Source organism: Physella acuta, unplaced genomic scaffold (genome assembly GCF_028476545.2).
Source record: "Physella acuta isolate Inbredline_101_S28 unplaced genomic scaffold, ASM2847654v3 ptg000113l, whole genome shotgun sequence".
Lineage (NCBI taxonomy): Eukaryota > Metazoa > Mollusca > Gastropoda > Physidae > Physella > Physella acuta.
Genome location: NW_026731633.1, coordinates 235,968 through 258,103, shown reverse-complemented (window position 1 = coordinate 258,103; position 22,136 = coordinate 235,968). Strand labels below are relative to the sequence as shown.

Sequence of the window (22,136 nt, the reverse complement as noted above, 5' to 3'; positions counted from 1 at the left end):
AAAACTAAACTAATATTTTCTACGTGGTAAAGGGCATCTCGAGATAGCACTGAATCATATGTTTTAGTTATTTCGTATATTGCAAGCTAAACACAGCTAATTAAAAATGTGTAGTAATTAAAAGCACTGTCAAATGTCGTATTACGTGGCGAGTCTATAATACATTTCGACACTTTTAAGCTAATTGATTTAAATGTTTGTTATTTGTATTGATATTTAATTTTTGAATATTACAATTACTTCAACATTTATTAAATTATAGAGTGCCGCTTAGAATAAATAATGTTTATGCTATACTAGACGACCCAGTTTGCAGCTCGGAAATGGTCTTTCGGATGCACTGTACAATACAAAGCAATACCACACAACAACCAACCTTCCCCCCTTTATAAACCTTTGGTTTTAGACCAGAATTTCCTCCCAGTTCCCCCAGGACAATGATTTACGACGTCCATCCAGAAAAAGGATAGGAGGGAAATGGGGGTCGCGGCAACAGGAAAGTCGAGTTTTGTGGATGCTTGCAAAACTGGGTGAGTTTTGCTTAATGGTAACTTTCATTAAATATCAAATTTGCACACTATTACGAGAAATGATAACCAAATGTTTTTTTTTAAAAATCACCTCATAACATTATAAAATACCAAAACCGATTTATTGTCGTCAAAATTTAAGTTTGAAAAAACAATGTTTATTATTTAATTTTCATTTTATAAAAGAAAAAATATCCTTGTTTTTTTTCAGACATAAGAAATTACATTTTGTGGTCCCAATCATCATCAGTCGGTTGTATTGTAGAACACAAACCAATTTTCCACAACTGCCATCCCACCTGTTATAAGCCGTTTAACCCTAAATAAATCCCCTTTTCTAGACCCGAACTGCCACTTATTCCCTTTTGTGTATCAATTTATGACGCCAAAGGGAAAAGTAAGGGGGCCGGGCCATAAGGAAATCGAGTTTGTGGACGACTGCAAGAGGTCGGTGGGGGGGGGGGGTGGGTGGGGGTGGGGGGGGGGGGGGGTGGTTGAGGTAGTGGTAACTTCCACTCATCAAATATAAAATTCTCAAAGTATAGAAAATAAACAATCCAAAAAATAAATTAAAAAAAAACCCACTAAAGTAATTAACGTAATTCCCAAACAAATTTTTAATAATTTAGTTAAGCCCAGTTATTTGTTTGCTATATATTGATATATTCATTAACTTATGTATTACAAGAATTTAATTTAGAGAATAAAATAATGTTAACTAGGTGCAAAAATTGAGTGGTAGGTTAACTTCTGTAAAATGAATTCAGTATATTTTAAAGTCCGCTTTGTATATAATCTTCATTACGTAATAGCATTGTTCTTATAATTGTCTGTCCTAATTGCTTTTGGCATCAGAACGACGAAAAAGAGACTTTAATCCATCTACTACAATTGGCATCAGGTGCTCTACAAAGAGATTGCTGATTGCAGCACCAACACTTTTGACCATCTCCCACGTCTGGTTGTTCCTGACCTCTGTGTACTCCTGCTCCAGTTTCTGGGACTCTGACTTTAGGCCGGTCACCATCGATTCCATCCTACACCTGTACTCCTGCTGTTCCATTTCCATCTGTTTGATTTTATGCTCCAGTTCTAGGCGATGTTCCTCGTCAAGTTCCCTTTGTCGCTGTTCCCTTTCAATTTTCATCCTCTCCATCTCTGCCGCTTGCTGTTTCCGTTTCTCGTTGAGTTCTACGGCGGTCTTGGTGTTGGTGATTTGGTCCTCCACACAGCTCACAATGTGTCTGGCATTTTGAATCAAAGCGCTTAGAGCACCGGTTCCTTTGTCGTTTTCCTGGATAGATTTGAGCAAGACATCAGCGCGTTTCTTCAGCTCATGCAGGTCTGCCAGCTGTTTCTCTGGCTCGTCAAGCTGGATCTTTGCCAGCTGTTGGATGATGAGGCTCGTCTCTCTCATACTGTCTTCACGGATCATGGGTAGCTTAGACTCTACAAGAAGGCGATTTCGGGTGTCTTTAGCCATTCTAAAGTGCTGGTCTGAATACCGTGTACCAAGGGTTCTTAACTCATCAACCATTTGGATAAGGATACTCTGCTGGTAATTCAACTTGTTTTCATCTTTTGTCTTGTTATCAAACAGGACAACCCTGTGTCCACATTCCTTGACCAGTTCTCTGAACACCCCAGTCTGCAGGCGCCACCACTCGTCAAAAGAATTTGTTTCTGTTTCTTCAGGATCGAAAAGGTCTCCACACGTCACCACCAGGATACAAAACTTGGACACAAAGTCTTCACCAAAGCAAGCCTTCAGTACACGGATGGTCTGCATGTCCTCCTCTGTGAACCTACCCCCAAACCGGACAACCAGCAGAAAAGCGTGGTAGCCCTCTGGGTTGGCCGCGATAGCAAATTTCATGGTGTCCAGAACAAGCTTGACGCCGTTTTCTTGGCTGAGGTCAGTGTCCCCAACACCAGGCCCGTCTACCACCTTGATGACACGACCGTTAAAGTTGGAATAATCAATTTGAATGTGTTTTGTAACAGAACTCGAGCTTGGGACCGATCTGAACACTTTACGTCGCAGTATCGTGTTTCCTGTTGCACTTTTACCGTTTCCAGTTTTCCCAATTAGAAGTAGATCAATGTTGTTTTGTGACATTCTCGATGAGGCCATCATTTATCCTGTGGATACACACGTAAAATGGGAATCATAAGCCGCAAAAGTGAAAATCAAAATTTCGAGTGCAAATCATTTTAAAACCCATTGTTGATGATTGAAATGATTATTGTGATCATACAGATTATTAGGATTATTATGATTCGATGAATGTGGTGATTACTGTGATTATAGTGATTATAATGATTATATTTATACAAGCTTTTATTTAACTTGCTTCCCCTGTTGTGCTTTTGTCTATCTTGTCTGTCGTCATAGATCAAACGGGCAAGCGAAATTTCAAGCACTTCTAACCGACCAATTTCCCTATAATTCGGCACGTGGGTCAAGACTAGATGACAATGCAATATGACGTTAAATTGACTAAATAGGATAACCGATTAATTTTTTATGAACTAATAGTCCTTGCATATGACAATATATATATTTTTTAGTTTATAAAATTTTAGAACTCCAGAAAAGGATTTTTTTTTTCAAGATGGCCGCCGTTGCCATGGCAACCATATTTTCAATAGAGCATCCGATGCATGGAAATATTTTCCTTTAAGTACCCTAACTTAGATATACACAAATAAATAAATAAAACATTTTAATTAAGACGTTTTTTTTTTTCTGGAGCCTACCCCCTTAAACAAATAGACTTCTCTGGACCTGGTGTAGAGTGTCTAAAATATTGATTTTTGTTGTGCACTCAATCAATGAATAGCCATTATTTAAAATAACAGAGGTAGGCTAAGTAAGAAATTAGTTTTTGTTGTTAGTATAGATGACAGACCGTTTTCTATTAGTTTCCTATAACGTTTCACTAGATACCACATATATTAGTCTTTAAGTTACAACTAATTGTAGACAATTTTAAAACATTAAGTTAGCAAACAAAAACGGATGGTGTTGTTATATTTTCAAGGTAAAATAAACTTAAAGTTACCTTTATATTGAAATGTAAGACACAGCAAGCTTGAAACAGGTTATGCAGTCTGCACCAATGGGAACTAAACTGACACACTACACAAGGGAAGCCACTTGTCACCATGCAGCCAACCAAACCTTTCCCGTCCCGCGTACACGACAAAACAGTTACCTATTCAGCCAGACAAATGCCTCTTTAAAATATTTGTTAGAACATTTCGCAATATTTTTATTGTTCCTTACATCCATACGATTATAAAACTAAACAAAACAAAATCAAAAACGCAATGAGAAGAAAATAAAGCATCAAATATAACCTCAACAGCACATTAGTAAACATGAATTGCAAGCAATGGATAACATTTAATAGTTTTCAAAATATTTCGTAAATAATTGATGATTTATGTGACGGGGTGGCCTAACGGTAGAGCGCTAGGCTAAAAACCTGAAAGTCTCAATTCGTTTTCGGGGTTAAAAAAAAAAGAACATCCATAAGTCCATCCACCTCTGAAGGGTAGGGCCTACATAACTCATGTTGCGGAAAGTAAGGCGTCAGGGCAAATTGTTGACTACACTATCCCTTGATATGCCGAGGCCACAGAAAAAAGTGAACTCTACTTCTTTTGGCTCATGAAACCTCAGGTTCGAAAACGGAACTTGTGGATTGAAAAATGTTATTATTTGTTAAAAACACTCTTTATTAATATTTAATTTGTTTCTTTATGTCAAACGTATTAGTCATGTCGCTTTAAATATCTAGTAGATTACAAAATCAAATACCTGATAGAATAATTTGTTGGTTTACTATCAGGTTGTAACTAAAAACTTACGGAAAACAAATTATAATGGATTAAAGTTTTGTCATAAATGAAATATTTTAAATTAAACACAAAAGACATTGTCAGGGATTATATTAATTTAAAAAAAAGGCTGAAACGTTTTACACTGTAACGCCTGTTGAATTCAACAGTTAAATAGGTCAAGAGACTATTAATAGATTTCCAAGAAAACGAAGCTCCAAGTATAAACGACAGGTTAGGCGAGAGATAACTCTGTAATACTCGCAGCTACTCTCACAACAACCGTAGCAGAACCACGTAAGTAAAACTGTTCAAACATAAAATTTTGAAAAATAATTTATGAATTAAATATATTTAATAAAATCTAGGTACACATTTAGTAATTGTTTACACACACACACACACACACACACATATATATATATATATATATATATATATATATATATATATATATATATATATATATATATATATATATATTACAAATGTGTTTCCTTTTTAATATTTGTATCATATTTTTTAAACCACAATGTATTATTATAGTATCAATAATTAATATTTATTTTTTTAAATCTTCGTCATCAAGCTATTCACGATATTTAGTGATATTCCTGGAGGCTATAGCTTAAAATTAATTTGTATTGAGGTATAGCAAAACATGTGTTTCTTCAATCAAAAGTTTTAGAGTAAGCTGTTAAAAGTTTTTTTTTTTTTTAATTTAAGGTACAGTTTATTTTTAAATGGCGTCAGCAAATGTAAGTGACATTGTTATTTTACTCACTGGAAAATCTGGCAACGGTAAAAGTGCAACTGGCAATGCCATTTTAGGTAGAAAATTCTTCCGTGGGATGTCGTGCACAACCGAGACCAAGAGCAAACTAATGTGCGAGAGCACGACCGTTAATGGGGCACGAGTTACAGTTGTCGATGGCCTTGACCTACCCAAAAGCCTTGTGAGCTGTGATTGGTCTGATGAGGACAAGGTGTTTGAGATGACACAAGGCTTTAACGCTCTGGTCATTGTGTTCAAGTACGGGAACAGGTTGAGCCAAGATGACACCAACGTGATACAGGCTGCTAAAGAAATATTTGGACCAAACGTGTTACGAGATTTTGGAATCATTTTGTTTACCCATGGAAATGCTTTTGAATTGGACGCCGAAGAAAATCAATCTTTTGATGATTGGCTTCAAGTCCAAACTGGGATGTTGAGACAGCTCTACTATGAATGTAACAAGAGGTCTGTGTTGTTTGACAATACGGATAAATCCAAATTCTCAACTCAACTTGATAAGTTAATTAAACATGCAAGTACGACGAAATATTCGATGCAAGAGTACCAGCAAACGATGGCAAAACGTGAAGCACTCAAGTGTGAACAAGAACTCAAGGGTGTGACAAAGAAAAAACTTTCGGACATTAGGAAACAGCTGGAGCGTATCGACAAAACAGGGGATGTGTCCAGAGAAATGATTGAGTTGTCCGATATTGAACACGGTTTGAGAGATCACGCGAAGTTATTGTCGGAAAAACTCGGACACCATTCCACCACTTCAGAGTTTTTGAGAACAGAAGTCGATGTATTACTGCAAGAGATCGTATCAAGAAAAAGAAAATTGGAAATTAAGGACTCACCTGTCATGCGCAAAACTTTAGAAGGAGTTAAATCTATAAACAAACCCAATGAAAACAAAGACAATTTTAAAGTAGACGACATTATCAAAACCATGAATGGAATCATTGATGATACTTACGCTAACACATTGCTGGAGCTTGAACATCTGAAGCGGACGTGCCCGAGTGAGAAAAGCAACGCGTATATTTGTGAAGCTATAGAGATGATTCAAAAGAAACGGGGTCAACACAGAGAGTTGGAAACTGTATCTGATTCTACACAGCAGACCGTAAAACCGATGAAAGACGCAGCTCTTTTGTGTCAATCTGAGAAAACGCATTTCATGTTGAAAGAGGAAAAAGAGGTAGGTGCTCTTTAAATATCATGGGCAATTGATTTTAAATTAATGAAATTAGAAGTGTTTTTCATGTTGTATTAGCGAAATGAAAGTATCTAATATAAAACATATTAATAAAATTTTGCTATTGCTTTTTGTCGTTTTTCAGTTTCGTGCTTACAGAGCTATCAGCAACAATGTAAACTTGCTTTTGTTCGGTGAAATCGGCAGTGGCAAAAGTGCAACAGGCAACACTATAATCGGGGGACGTGTTTTTAAATCTTCACCAAGCACGAGACCAGTTACCACTGAGGTAACAAAAGCTGTGAAAATAATTGAGGAAAAAACAATTACAGTTATAGATTGCCCAGGCCTAGAGATATCAACTAAACTTTCTCACAGAAATGTTGAAGCTTTAATTGAAATTGTGCAAAGAGCCATAGATATAAGTAGCTATAGCATTTCGGGAATTTTGATAATTATGAAATACGGAGATAGATGCAAACAACATGTGTTATATACTATTGAAATTTTGAAAGCTATTTTAGGCCCAGAAGTTTTGAGGAAGCTTGGCGTGTGTGTCGTGACACATGGAGATCAGTTTGAATCACAAACAATGGAGGAATCTGGAGGCACCAAGAACTTCGAAGAATGGTGTAGGAATCAAACTGGAGAGATGGCTTCGATTTTCAGAGAATGCGAGTTCAGATGTGTTCTCTTCAACAATAAAACTAAGGATGAAGGGACTAAACATAAACAAGTTGAAAAACTATTGTCTTTTATGAAAGTTGAGTTAAAAATATCGAAAGATGATTTCTTGTCTACGGACAAGAATCGGATGCAAAAGCTGATTGATTGCGTTCTACCTACAATCAAGACAAGAACAGAGAATTTTATAACAACCGTTCGAACAAGATTGATCAGTGTAAAATCATCCACAGGCTCCAATCACCCTCTGGACATTTCAGAAATAGAGTTACAAATGAAGATAATCGAAGATTTAAAGAATGACCTACGACAAATAAGTGCATATACAACCTCGGTTAATGACTTAGTAGGTAGCATCAGCACTTTAGAAAAAGAAATGAAGAGGCAAGTAAAAAGCCTTCACGTAAACATCGGAAAAACTACGTACATGCAAAGGTCTCAGTCCATGTACGAACCACGTGAAAAAATGAAATATCCGATGCTTTCAAAGAAACCCCGTATCTTCGACAAGTCGACCCTTCCAGAATCTTCCTGTCGTCAGAAAAACCATTATAGCAAACTGCCAACTACAGATACAAGCAAGGACATAGCAGCAGCCTGCTCACAAGGCAACTTATTCAAAGAATTCATTGAAATTATAAAGCCCTTTTTTAGTTTCGGGAACTAAAGCTTTGAGATCATTCGAAAACAAATTCCAAATCTGTACTCGATTGAGTGATAATTATTTTTTAACACATTTAAAAACCATGTTAAAAAACACAGACACACACACATACACATTATTTGCACATTGTATTAAAAATATGAAACTCAAGAATAAAAGAAATATTCGAGTAACAATGCAAACCTGGTGCAGCCTAAATCAATGGCGGTGTGTTTATAATGTTTATAATTTCTACGTCATATTATGTATGATCTCTTGCTAGTTTTTTCACTAAAAATATATTTGTAAAGAACAAGGATGAGGAGGAGAAATAAGACAAAATTAACTAATATATATACATTTTAATTCTATCCGCTGTAACGTGTCACTTAGGTTTTATCATTGATTTTTAAACATTGTCTGTAAGACGAATGAGAATAAACATTGTATTAATAATTGCTTGCTTTGTGTTTTATATAATTTTGCATTTTTAATAAATATGTAGTACATTTATATTCTATAATCTCTCGAATTACATCCAATTTCTTGTTTTATAATAAACGTTAAACAGCTAAAACCCATTTTTTGTTTTGTGGATTTCCTATATTTTTTTACAGTTATATACATATACTATGTGCAAACATATCTCCAAGAAGATGTTGCAGTAGTGTTGATACAGTAAATTTTAGACAGTTAAAAATGTAAAGTGTGGAGGGGCACATGTTTGCCTTAATTTTTGTATTACAGTTTTATTTAATAACAGAAATGCAGTTTTTGAGAAACAGTTATAAGAAAATACTTACAGAGTTGAAGATAAAACCAACATATTACAAAACATGTTAAAATTAATTTGTGTTTTAATATATATTTTTGCTCCCTTCAATAACAACCTGATTTTTATATTGGAAAATGTGACATTTTTCATAGTTAAGACAACTTTTTCATTAAGTTAGCGCTTTAATAATAAACTCACCTAGGGCGACAAAAATTCAACCAAACTTACATTCTCTTCTATTAAACCAGAGAATACAATAATACATTAATGCTTAGTGTTCCCTATTGACTTGTTTCTATTGTAAAAGCACACCAATCTAAAAGTATTGAGACAATTGGTTGCATAATTTTTAAATTATTGACGGTCTCGTTCACGGAACTTTGCTTTGGATGAGATAATTAATTGGATATTTTAACCGCGCAACTGGAATATAAACATTGATAATACATTAAATTAGCTAAGAATAGCATGTTTAAGTTTCCAGATAACTTTGAAGTAGGCTTCTAGGCGTCGTCTGTATCTGATAATTTGCAGAGGATAAAAAATTGATCGTGACTTACCACCAGCTAAAATATACATATATTGAAACAAAAAAAAAACAACTTTATCTACAAAGCGTTATAAAGTAGTGCTGTCATAGATGACACCCTCAAACATCAGAACAAAAACAACTGTCAATGGCTCCAACGTTGGTCAAACTGAACCAAGGTGACATTGATCTAATTTCTAGGAAAGGAGGCAAATTTTCCATAGTGTTGAGAGTAGTGGCGTAGACAAGCAGGTGTACGCAACAAATTTACGCTTTTGAAATCGTCGTGAAATATATTGAGGATATTGAAACAGATAAGAGGAACGGTCACTAGTTATATATCTTCCATATAAATTATATATTTTTCTATTTCGTTCGTGGTTGGGGTGACTTGTGCCGGGAGGTGGGGAGAGCAAATTTTACCCAACCATCACCACGGTGAGATGTTACTAGAAGAAACACAGCTGGCACGGTTCTCCCTGCTATGTTCACGTTTTATTAAAACAATAAAAGATTTCTTCCGTGCAGCTTTAAATAAAAGATTAAATTAAAGGCAGACTAAAATATTTTGTAATTTTTATTTCAATAAAAATATTGCACATAAAGTATGTCACGCAGGTGTTCTGTTCAGTCATCCGTGTCAAGACTTTGAGAAAGCAACATGACATAAAAACATGTTGATGTGTATTTGTCACAATGACTTGCATAACATAATTCCAAGAAAATTACATTTCTTAGAGCCAGACTTAGAACGCTGCTTTTTTTCAAGAAAAGTTTACAACTGCAGATGCCAAGTATATTGCATTTAAAAGGCTGTTTCATTTATTGTTTGTTTTTTATGTTTTAAAAATATTTTTCTTGAAAATGAATGCACGTTTTTTATTTTGTTCGTCGTTCGTAATATTGGAAGGGATTTCCCACAACAATATTAAGTATAACTTTTCAAAATTGTATTTGCCATATAACCCCGTTGACTCCGATTTCAGCCCATTTTTTTAAATTTTTGTTGTTTTTTTTTTTTTTGGATTTTCTACTATAGCCTTTTTCTATCCAAGAAAAAAACAACCGTTTGATTTGGAGTTTTTTCTCCTAGATGGGTTCCTGTGTTGAGCCTAGTCTGCCCGAGGGCTCGAACTCGTTACTTTTAGTTAGCAAGCATTAGAATTATCGGCCCGACCACGCCGATCCCCAAATGCAAGTTTAATATGATGGTAATTTGCTTAGTAACCCTCAATCTAATTATATTTAATAAGCTACGTAAGTAGGCCCCCTATTCCTTCACATTACAAAAAAATAATTCAGGACACCCTTGGACTGAATCCAAAATGACCACTAGTCCCTCATCATTGAGTATATAACATTACTAAATGTAATATATTTTCTACTTTACTCATAATAATGATTATCAAAGTAATGCAAAAATGAAATACAATATAACCTGATAACATATATTAATAAAATAAAAATAAAACTAACTATACCTCATTACGTAATATATGCAGTATAATGCAAAACAAAAGCAGTTTAGTATCATTATAATTAGATGACTCAATACATCTTCTCTAAGCAAGCATATAATATATCAATATATATATATATATATATATATATATATATATATATATATATATATATATATATATATATATATATATATATATATATATATATACAGAGAGAGAGTGTGAGAGAGGTAGAGAGAGAGATAGATAGAAAAAAACTGAAGTTGACAGATAAACAAATTTTCCAGAAAAAATACCAGGAAATTATGTTAGCAAAAGAGACAAGAGAAAAAAAAATGAAAAATTTTGAAGCTGACAGATAAACAATTTCTTTTCTAGGAAAATACCGAGGAATTTTGTTACCTAACTTTCTTTAGAATGTTAGTCATCAATTACGGCCAGGAAAGGAAGGTAATTAAAATCGCAAGGTCACTTGTGATTTCAAAAGATCACCTTGACCCCGAAAATGTACGTTATCTACCTCAGGTAAACAGCAAATGAAGGCGCTACGTTTTTCTGCTGCAAGGATATCACACAAAAGCTTCAAACATTTCTTTAAAATGTCTAGACATTATGCTTTTGTTGAGACTTTTAGATTCTAGCCATATCAATCAAAAATCTAAAAAAAAAATCTGAAGCAGAAAGGACTCGAAAATTTTTATTTCAAAACGAAATCTTGTCGAATAAATGCACAAACACACTGTACGGTGTAGTATTACATACCATTTTCATTTATACTTATATATATATATATATTATATAAAATGTATTATTTTTATCATATATTCGTCGACAGCCGTTCGTATACATCATTTGCACGTAAAGAAATTCATTTCAAGCAGTCTTTGAAAACAGCTTATTAAACAGCAAAATTATTAATATACACGTACCAAAAAAACTTGCACACGGAATTTTAAACATAGGTAGCAGGGCGTGTATTTTTTGATTTAATTAAGCAAATAATGATTTGTCCATTCTATTTAATTATGGACTAGCTTCATAGCCATTCTAAAGAACATATTATAATTATCAAAATGTGTAAGTGCGTATATGTGTGCATATGTGTAGTCTATAAATATAATGTGTGTGTGTGAGAGGGTTATGTGGTATAGCGGTGTAACACCACAGATATATTTTTATTTAAAGGGTCTGTTGACACTTATTATCGTAGTAAGATTCAACACAGTCAATTACCTGCCCAGGTATTTCCTCTCCCCACTCCGTGACATAACCCCACAATTAACTTTTTTAATTAGAACGATACCCCGGGCGATAATTATCCTCCCACCTTTTTTCACTAAAATCCTAGCTTTTTAAATCACTTCTATGGTAGGTTTCAGCGGCGAATCTGTTAAAATTATTGCACCAAAAACGTGGTTGGCAATATGTGAATAATGCTATATTTCTATTTTAACTCTATTGCAATAGTGACTCATAACAAGAACCACCGCCAAAACCACACCCATAATCACTTCACCTACGCCTACGCTTACGCCTACGCCTATACCGTAATGTACATCTTAACTTCTACTGTATTTTTGCAGCAACCTCCCCCCCCCCCAAAAAAAAAACCCAACTAAAACCGCCATGGTTATAACTGAAACTACATCTCGAAGCGAAGAACTTATTTTCTAACATTAAAAACGGCTATGGGAAATCCCCAGAAAAGGAATGTGTTTTCAGGAAATCTATGCCTGAATATAATATAAAATAAAATATCGTTCGCCAATGTTAAACACAACTACTAATAAGTCCACGCAAACAGGTAACAGATGTGTTTTAAAAAAAATTCTTTTTTTTACATAGGAACATGTATGTAGAATCAAATATTGTATAAGTAGGCGTATATATGTTATATGTTATATATATATATATATATATATATATATATATATATATATATATATATATATATATTGAGAGAAAGAAAGAAAAAGCGAGAGAGAAACATGTTAGCTATCAATGTTGAAATGTGTGCGTTTTTTTTATTTACTAGCTATTTATTATAGCAGCCTATAACACCATTCTATTAAAAAGTAATTAAAACACCATTGGTTTAGGTTTCAGTAATTGGCCTAAGTGTTAAGTTTAATTTATTTTACAAGCTCTAGAACATAGAATAAGTTAATGTTTGCTTAAATTTACCTTAAATTGTTTTTTTTGTTATTTCAAGCATACCACAATGGCAGTCTATCTGTCTTGGGAAACTTTGGTAAGTGTATTTTTTAAATGTTTAAAGTCTGTACTGTAGGGTTTTTTAATTGGAGTAAATATTTTAAGTTGCAGAATTTAAAAAAAAAATATGTTTAACTATCGCGCACACGAACACGCAATCGCATTATATATTATTTTAATCTTTGTTCTTTTGTACGTGTATACATTGTACTTTTTATTACTTTAATGTATTTGGAAAAATGTGATTTTCTAAACGATATAGTATCATGTGATGCCATAGAACTTGTAATATTATATTATAATATTACGACTCATAATTTTCAGGGGAAACGAAACCTCGATCTTCTACTCATCGGTAAAACCGGAAACGGAAAAAGTGCACTAGGTAATCATATTATCGGTCGAAAAACGTTTAAATCAACGGCTAGTACCACCTCTGTGACCCAGCTAATAAAACACGATTTCGTGTTTTACAAAGGTAGAAACATCAAGATTGTTGACACACCTGGAGTCTGCGATACCGGACTCAACGAGAAGAAAGACCAGGAAAAAGTAACACAAGCGCTGCTGGAGCAATTCGGTGATGCTGTAAAACTACACCCGAAAGGCTACCATGCATTTATTTTGGTGGTTAAATTCGGAGGGAGGTTCACTGAAGAAGACGTAAACTCGGTCAAGTTTTTAAAAAAAACTTTTGGAAAAGATTTTGTCCGAAATTTTTGCATCCTCGTTTTGACCTGCGGCGATCAATTTGATAATTTTGCAAGTGAAGAAAAAACAACATTTAAAGACTGGTGGAAAGAACAGGATGGGATCTTCAGGTTCCTCATTGAGGAGTGTGGCGAGAGAATTGTTCTGTTTGATAACACAACAAAAGATCGAAAGAAGAGAGAAAAACAGATGGATGAGTTGATAGTCTTTGTGGATAGTTTGAGAGAGAAAGGGCGGAGGTATAATGAAAAGTATTTCGATAGAGCTGTGAAGTCTAGAGAAAAGCTGATTGTTGAGAGCCGGGTGGCAGTTGTTGAAGAGGACACACAGAGACAGACAAGCTACATTCTGCAAATACTAAACGAAATAAGTTCTTTGGATCCTGAGGAAAAAATTCCGCAATTGAAACTACTGCACCAACAATCGAAAAATCTATTTGATTTTATCAAGCAACAAGATGAAGGAACAGGTAAACTTCAGAAATATTTGGAAACGGTCCAATGTCTACAGCACACTATTGAACTGGACTTAAATAGTTCTGAAAAAGTAGCAGAATCTAAGGCGCTGTTCGAAATGGAGAACCTGGCAATAGAAACTCAAAACAAAGCACAATTGAAGTTAATTGAAGAGAACAAAAAGCGGGCTGCCGAGGAGTACAAGCTAAAGCTGGAGCAGGAGAGACAACTGCGAGAGAAAGCTGAACAGCTGTACCTGGCTGAACGGGATCGGATGGTGGCTGTAGAATCTAAAGCTAACGCCGATTCTAGCTGGTGCACTATTTCTTAAACTTCTCAGACTTAACTTTGTGGGCATACTGATATACAACTAAACATAAATATCATTTAAATATCAGCCTTATTATGTTTCATATTGCATAATATGCTTTATATATGATTACAGCTGATTTGGCTTATTATGTAACAAACAAATAAACATGTTCTGTCATTTTTCCCTATTGATTAGTTTAATCTCTAGTAAAAACAAAAACATCAACAAATGTAAACAAGAGTTATGAGCTAGTAGTATTTCTAATTGGATCCAATTATTAAGTACACAATATGTCTGAAAAGCAAAACTATTTTTTTTATTGTTTATTATTTTAAAATCTTTTAAACGTAGATGTAGATATATTTTAAATTTGATACTATAAAAAACCATTAATTTTCAAGTGTAGGCCTTTATTATTTTCTTTATATTTTAGAAGAAGAATTCAGTATATAAATGTATGCAACTCTGATTTCTTATTTATAATAACATGTTATATTTACGGTGTAGCATCGTTCTATTGTGTATTTAGCCAGTTAAATTTTCACAGATCATATTCCATGTCGCATCAGTTAAGTAGTTAAAAAAAACTTTTTATTTACTCCAAGCGAGTTTAACACCAACATGTTTTACTGTCATCACAGAAGGATCTCAATGTTATACTAGACAGCTCAAGGGTGGGGGGGGGGGGAGCTTTCCTCTGCAGTTTCTAGAAATCATTACATTATTCAGTATCATAGTTGCCTACTCAATTAAATGAATATCGTTTACATCCTAAATAAAAAATGTATATGCCAAGTTATTTACTATATTATATTTATTAAAAATAAAATGACATTATGTTTGTTGCACATATTTTTGTAATCAAAGATTATATTGCAATGTAGTACTCTAATCACAATATGCTGCTTTTCTAGAATGATATAAAATAAACTTTATTAAACCCGTATTATAAGACTTGTCTTGTATGTTAATGAAGCGAAGATTAAGGTTAGTAATCAGACATTGTTTGAAAGTAAAACAAATTAATATAGCGGATTACAGCCTTCAACAGATCACTGAGTTAATTATTATTATTGCAAGAAACAATATCACAGCATATACACAACACGAGCTAACGACAGCTTTTAATTAATTTTTTTCTCGCATGTGAAATAATAATTATTTTCACAGAGTATTAAATCAACAAATTTAATGGAAGAGAATATCAAAAGTTTGCACTATACACAGGATCCAATTACGACACGTCGCAACATACACCATTCATTCAAGCATACATCCTACATCACTATTTCACAAAACACAACCCACACCTCACACTACTAATCAGTTAACCCCAAAATCCACACCCACTCACCCATTCCACAACATAAACATTCACCTTACCCACACCACACACATCCCAACTCACAATTAACTAACACAATACATAGAGTAGACCTAAACCCATAAGAACCCCACCCTACGCGAAATCATAAAGTACACCCATACAGAGAACAAACCAAAAGGCCCTACCTACAACAGTACCGTACCCCCCCCCCCCCCACCCAGAACAAACCAAACATAGCCCCTACCTACATGCCTCAAACAGTACCGTACCCCTCACACACCCTCGATTAACAACAATCGCCACCAAGGAGTCACCAATTTGACAACCTACATCATTTATATCACAAATGCCCACCGACCGACACCCCATTACCCTACATTACACAACCCATACCTCACCCCAATATCCCACATTACACAAACCACACCTCACCCACTACCCCACATTACAAAACCCTCAACCTACATCTCACCCCAATATCCCATATTTAACAACACACCTCACCCTACTATCCCACATTACACAACACACACCTCACCCCACTACCCCACATTACATAACCCACACCTCACCCCACTACCCCACATTACATGACCCACACCTCACCCCACTACCCCACATTACATGACCCACACCTCACCCCACAACCCCACATTACACAACCAATATCTCACCCCACTATCCACACAAATCACACCCAATCACACATCCCACATTATTCACACCATTGCATATATACTTCTCCCAAAACATTGTTGTCATCAAATTAACTGAATGCTGTTGTATGACTCCAGTTGTTATATTCTCATTATAATCGCTTGTTCATTTTTAGTATTATTAATGTTTTTGTTTTAAAGAATACATGTATTACGAGTGGGTCATGGTATTTAAAAAATATTCAACATGTAAGAAGTGTTTTACTACCATTTATAGGTAAGCCGCTGGGCTTCATGCTATAAAACGCCACAGTTCTAACTTAAACGATGACAAAACAAAACCACGTACACTGGTACACTTATTTATTCATGGAGTAGATCCACGACAAACAAATATGCTTTCAGTATCAACACCCTAACGCCCGCTTCTTCTTAACAGAAAAAAAACAAGGCTTTATTTCTCTGTAACTAAGACACAGACTCAAAATTAATGATTTTCAACCTAGACGAAACTAACCTTCTATTCTGACCACTTAAACGAGAATTTGTCATTTGAGGACCAAGACCTTCCCGGGGTACGTCCACTTTAGATCAGAAAACAAAGACTAATTAAAACAGATAGGCCTACTCCCCTTGTTGACTACGAAACGAAATACACCCCCCCCCAACGAGCCATTGTTTGTCACACATACGACAATATATCAATAATCAAACAATCACATAGGCCTACACAAATAAAATACTTCTTTCACTTCCGGACATAGATACTTGTTTATTTTGTGAATAAACTACATATGTTGCCTAGAGGCATACATTACTTGACACGTATAGTTAAATTTTCCTTTTGACTTAATTAATGACCTTTAAATCTGTCATAGTGATGTATTAGAAATTATGCACTTTCGAATTAGCAAGTCTAGCATACAAAGCAGATACGCAGCACTTCATCGAAAAGACCAACGAATGACGTTTGTTGTCACAAACCAATATAAGGGGTCGTCCATAAACGACGGACGCCTTTTTTACCCCTGCACTCAGTCAGACCCCCCCCCCCCCCGCCTAAAATTACGTCACACATCAGCATACAACCCCCTTTTAAAATTGCATATGAGTTTTCTTAAAACATCGATATTTTTCCAAAAAATCTTGTCTGAACTCTGTCAAAATAGAGTATTTTAATCAATTAATATTACAATTTATTAAAACAATTTTTCTAAAACGCGAAATTACGGCTAAAATTCATTTTCTAACATTGCTTTTTTATAATGCAAAAGTGTGACGTCACTTCCCCTGACTCCACCTCCCATCCCCCCCCCCCCCCCCCCCGTCCAACATAGAGTATTTTAATCCATTAATATTACAATTTATTAAAACAGTTTTCTAAAACGCAAAATTACGGCTAAAATTCATTTTCTAACAGTCTTATTGTCGTGAACCCAAGCGTCAGAAATTTTGTGATCCCTGGCCAAAAGAACGTTAAGCCGAGGCTTTAATGAATGTTCTGACACTCAGGATTTAAGAAAGAAGAACAAAGGACAGATAAAACACATACAGACACACCAAACAAACATAGAAACACAGACACGCATAACACAAGCATATACAGACACAAGTACAGGCGCACTGAGACACAAACCAGGAAACTAATCACAAATAAATACAAACGTGTCACAAACATATACATATTCAAACAAAATACCCACATAGAAACACACACACACAATGGGAGGGCCACGGTAACATTATCCCACCTTCATGTTGTCAATTTTTGAGGAAAACATCAGCCAAGGGGAAATCCCCTTTTACGAATTCTCTTTTATTAGAAAACTATTTAAATTTTGAATTAGCTAGCTAACGCATAACATCAAGGGCGAGCGACACAAGTCAACGACAGTCTATACGTTTCGTTTACACAACAGTTATAGGTAAATATTTTAGAAATGTATCTTTAACAATTATAAGTATGTAAAATGCAAACGCATACACACATACATATATATATAATATTTATATATAGGCCTATATATATATTTATGTATGTATGTATATATATATATATATATATATATATATATATATATATATATATATATATATATTATGAGTGGATGGATTATTTACTTATATGTTCTTATAGGTATTCTTTATGTGGAGTTATGGATTTATGGGGAATTAAAGCTGTCTTATTCGACCAGCATTTATTTAAAATTTTAATCTTATTTGTATTTTTACCAATCTTAGTGTTGAGGTTGTTTTTTTTCTTGTGTATTTTTATGGGTATTATTAATTTGTATTGTATTAGGAGTTGGTCTTTTTTTCGCTAAAGTGAATAAAAAAAATATAAATGTGAGAGAGTGCAAAATTGATAGTTGAAGATGGTAATATGGTAATTGGCTTTTTGGTCAGCATTATCAGCGATTATATAAAGCAGAATCACATATTCGATACGATGCTTCTTTGTTTAAAGAAAGTAATTTCAATACTTGTATATTTTATGTTTCAGACAATCTAAAGATAGGTGTGTTTAAAAACCAAGACAAGGACAACCGAGAATATATCATTAAAAGGTTTAGTTTTTTGTGTTTTTTTTTCTAGCAGCAAAGACGAAGAAATCACAATTCATAAGATACAAGTTGTTAGACTGTTCAAAATAATGATTGGTGACACGATGCAAATTTCGTTTTAAATGTAGTTTATTATTTAATCAAAAGTAAATTAAAATATATAACTATTAATTTGAAATAGTAAATATTTTTATTTCTGACTTCCTCTGGCTTTGTATTTGTATCTACTACCTCATCTAAAAGTGTTAGCTTTTATTAAAAACAAGTTTGTGTTTATTAAATTATTAATGTCTGGACAGATGGCAACACCAGAACTAAATATCCTTCTCGTTGGTAAAGCTGGAACCGGGAAAAGTGCAACAGCTAACTCCATTCTTGGCTTCAAGGCTTTCAAAACTTCCAGCAGCTTTAGCTCTGTCAGATCGGAGCTTCAAAGTGAATCAGCATCTATTAATAACAGAAAAATCACTGTCGTTGAAGTACCATCCGCCGGAAGTTCTAAGCGCACGGTTGAAGAAGATGCTAGACAAGCCGTTGAGAATCTTCAGGCAGCAATGAGGATGACACCAAAAGGTTATGACGTTGTACTTCTTGTCGTCAGATACGGCGGTCGCTTCACGGAAGAGGACGTCAGTATTCTCAATAATCTAAAGCAAATACTGGGAAGAGATTTTATCAGGGACGTCTGCATTCTTGTTTTAACTGGTGGGGATGATTTTGACCGAGATAATGAAGGCGAGGATCAAACGTTTCCGGAATGGTGCAGTGAACAGATCGGTGGTTTTGCGACCTTAAGTGAGGAGTGCGGTAGAAGAGTTCTGCTGTTCGACAACATGACACAAGACATTGACAAGACAGGAAAACAAAGAGCATCCCTCTTAAAGATGGTAGACAGCCTGTCAAAGCTTGGCGCTAGGTATGATGCGGAGAGCTTCCAGCGAGGTAAAGCTTCAAGAGATGTCTTCATCACTCAAGCAGGATTCCAAAATAACATCCATGATGCCATGAAATTTGTTGGTACCGTTAACGATACCTTAGCATTGCTCAGTAACGACAAAAATAAAGATGGTATTTATAGATTAAGAGATTTGAAAATCCAGGCCGAAAACAAAATAAAACTACTTGCCGAGAAAAATAATGAGACAGGTGTATATGACGACGTGCTGACTATTTTGAGAAACACGGATGGAAAAATTGAAGAGCGAATTAAACAGTTGAAAAACGAAACTGATGATCAACTTCAACATAATAAACTGAACGATGGAGTGGTTCAGGCTATTGACAGAAAACCCACATTGTTGAAAACAGAAAAACAAGCAGAAAATAGAAGAAATACACGCTGGTGGAGTAGAGTACGTAGTTATATTGCAAGAAGTTGCAATATACTTTAACAAATACAATGAGTGTTTTATATTCATGCCAAATGAATAGAAATTAAATATATGCTTAACACAAAAAACACTCAACATGAACATGAATATCCACTTATATATTTAAAGGTAATTATTGAAATAGTTTACCTAGAATACATTTTTTTTTATTCTGCTCAAATATCTCCTACATTTAATCCAGTATTTTTAAGTTACTATTATTTTAAATACAGTGTCAACATTCACCGTAGGCCTAAATGTATTATAGCAATCATATGCAATTACATTTTCATCAGTTTGTACATGATATTACAAATACCGTACAATTTTAAAAACATTTTTTGGCACTATCTAAAATAGCAACAACAAAAACACATCAAAGTTGTAAAAACCAAAAGCTATTCAAAAAGTGCTATAAAATGCTATAAATGTCTACAATCTCGTCTCAAAAAAAAACTAATGGTGAGAATTAAGGGAAGATAAAATATAGTTACTTTTTTTTTAATTCCTTTAGTTATGCACTTATTCTGTTTTTGCATTTGTATCACTGTATAAAAACGAATATGTTCTTTCTTTATTTGTTGAAGCATTTGCAATATTTGATAATTTGTCAAATTAAACAGAGCTGTGTGTCTTTTTAGTCTCAACTATGGGCATGATTGTGCCAGTGTACATTATTGTATCGCAGCAGGTCTTCAAGCACAGTTATTTTACTTTCTTAAACATAGTTAATTTAGACTGTAGCCCAGAGATTTTTTTATTGCCTATAGAGCTTTTCAACCTTATGTGTATCTACCAAAAGAAATACTATTAAAAATATTTACCACTTAACGTTGTGTCTTCCTACTTCTAATAAACAATAAACATACCAGTAGCATTAGTTAGATATAGGAATATGTAATTTTATGAGTTGTAGAGAAGGCATTAGCGCTCGCTATGCCTAAGATTAAAAGTTGTTTTTAAGTTTTAAAATTAAAAACGGTGTGGGGTTTTTTTTTTGTTTCTGAGTAAACTACAAGACTTACGAACATATTGTTTTTTCTTCAAATTATCTCAATTGAACAAACAAACACTAATGTCATTCTCGTTGAAAATAAACACTGATGTCATTCTAGTTGAACATACGTACTAAATGTCATTCTTGCTGGGGATGGCTGAGTGGGTAAAACTTTAACAGGGAAATGAATACATGGGAGGTCCAAATAGAGCTGGTAAGTAGGTCACCAACCAGTTCTACGGCTCAATAATACCTGGATGAGCCATAGAACTGGTTGGTGACCTACTTACCCGCTCTATATACTTGCATGTATCTGTGTTTCTTTTGAAAATATGGTTGCCATGGCAGCGGTGGCCATCTTGAAATAAGAACCTTTTGTGGAAGTCTCAAGATTAAAAACGATCATATATATTGATCATATAATCATCGATCTTTCTTTTACTATTAAAATCAGCTGGCTAATGTTTTTCGAATTTTCTAGAAACGGTATGGTTAATTGCCATTAAAACTAATTGATAACTTTAATGGTGTGTGTGTATGTGTAAGAATGTAAGTGTAGTGATCTATCAGTATGTATAAGTATGTGTATATGTGACTCAGTGTATGTGACTATGTACGTGAGTGTGTGTATTTGAGTGTGCGTATGATTGTTTGTGAATATATATATATATATATATATATATATATATATATATATATATATATATATATATATATATATATATATATATATATATATATATATATATATATATATATATATATATATATATATATATATATATATATACATATACATATATATACAAACATAACTATATAGTATCTAAACCACTGGTCTAATTTTTATTTCACAACTGTCAACACTATGGTACTGATATGTTATAGCATACTAGTTTAAACCTGTACCGTACACCTGACTTGCCCAGATACCGTTTAGGTTGGTACGGTGATAGTTGGCGTACCACCACGCCGCTTGGTAGTAAGCGGCACAGTTTTTTTGAGGAATCCACATCGTTTTCTACGTCATAGGTGCTGAACTTCATGTTGTTAGAAAATGCATGAGAATCACCAACCGTA

General features: G+C 34.2%; 2 protein-coding genes across 2 annotated transcripts; one reads left to right on the top strand and one right to left on the bottom strand.

The window, feature by feature from the left end:
• Positions 1 to 1,127: 1,127 nt before the first annotated feature.
• On the bottom strand, positions 1,128 to 3,722 carry LOC131934605 (uncharacterized). The gene is made up of 2 exons (XM_059290666.1): positions 3,596 to 3,722; positions 1,128 to 2,672 (listed from the first exon to the last, which is right to left on the bottom strand). The coding sequence occupies exon 2, from the start codon at positions 2,665 to 2,667 to the stop codon at positions 1,366 to 1,368; it is 1,302 nt and encodes a 433-aa protein (XP_059146649.1). The 5' UTR covers positions 2,668 to 2,672; positions 3,596 to 3,722; the 3' UTR covers positions 1,128 to 1,365.
• A 1,386-nt stretch (positions 3,723 to 5,108) lies between these two features.
• On the top strand, positions 5,109 to 20,960 carry LOC131934594 (uncharacterized). Its single transcript, XM_059290655.1, has 5 exons — positions 5,109 to 6,358; positions 6,501 to 7,700; positions 12,662 to 12,700; positions 12,988 to 14,154; positions 18,989 to 20,960. The coding sequence occupies exons 1-5, from the start codon at positions 5,120 to 5,122 to the stop codon at positions 20,078 to 20,080; spliced, it is 4,737 nt and encodes a 1,578-aa protein (XP_059146638.1). The 5' UTR covers positions 5,109 to 5,119; the 3' UTR covers positions 20,081 to 20,960.
• Positions 20,961 to 22,136: the final 1,176 nt, after the last annotated feature.

What these genes read in the sequence shown, in the direction of transcription:
- LOC131934605 (XM_059290666.1), bottom strand. Translation starts at nt 2,667, where the DNA reads ATGATGGCCTCATCGAGAATGTCACAAAACAACATTGATCTACTTCTA.
- LOC131934594 (XM_059290655.1), top strand. Translation starts at nt 5,120, where the DNA reads ATGGCGTCAGCAAATGTAAGTGACATTGTTATTTTACTCACTGGAAAA. An exon ending in AGCCCTTTTTTAGTTTCGGG is followed by an intron (nt 7,701 to 12,661) that starts AACTAAAGCTTT and finishes TGTTATTTCAAG; the next exon opens with CATACCACAATGGCAGTCTA. An exon ending in ATTCTAGCTGGTGCACTATT is followed by an intron (nt 14,155 to 18,988) that starts TCTTAAACTTCT and finishes ATGTCTGGACAG; the next exon opens with ATGGCAACACCAGAACTAAA.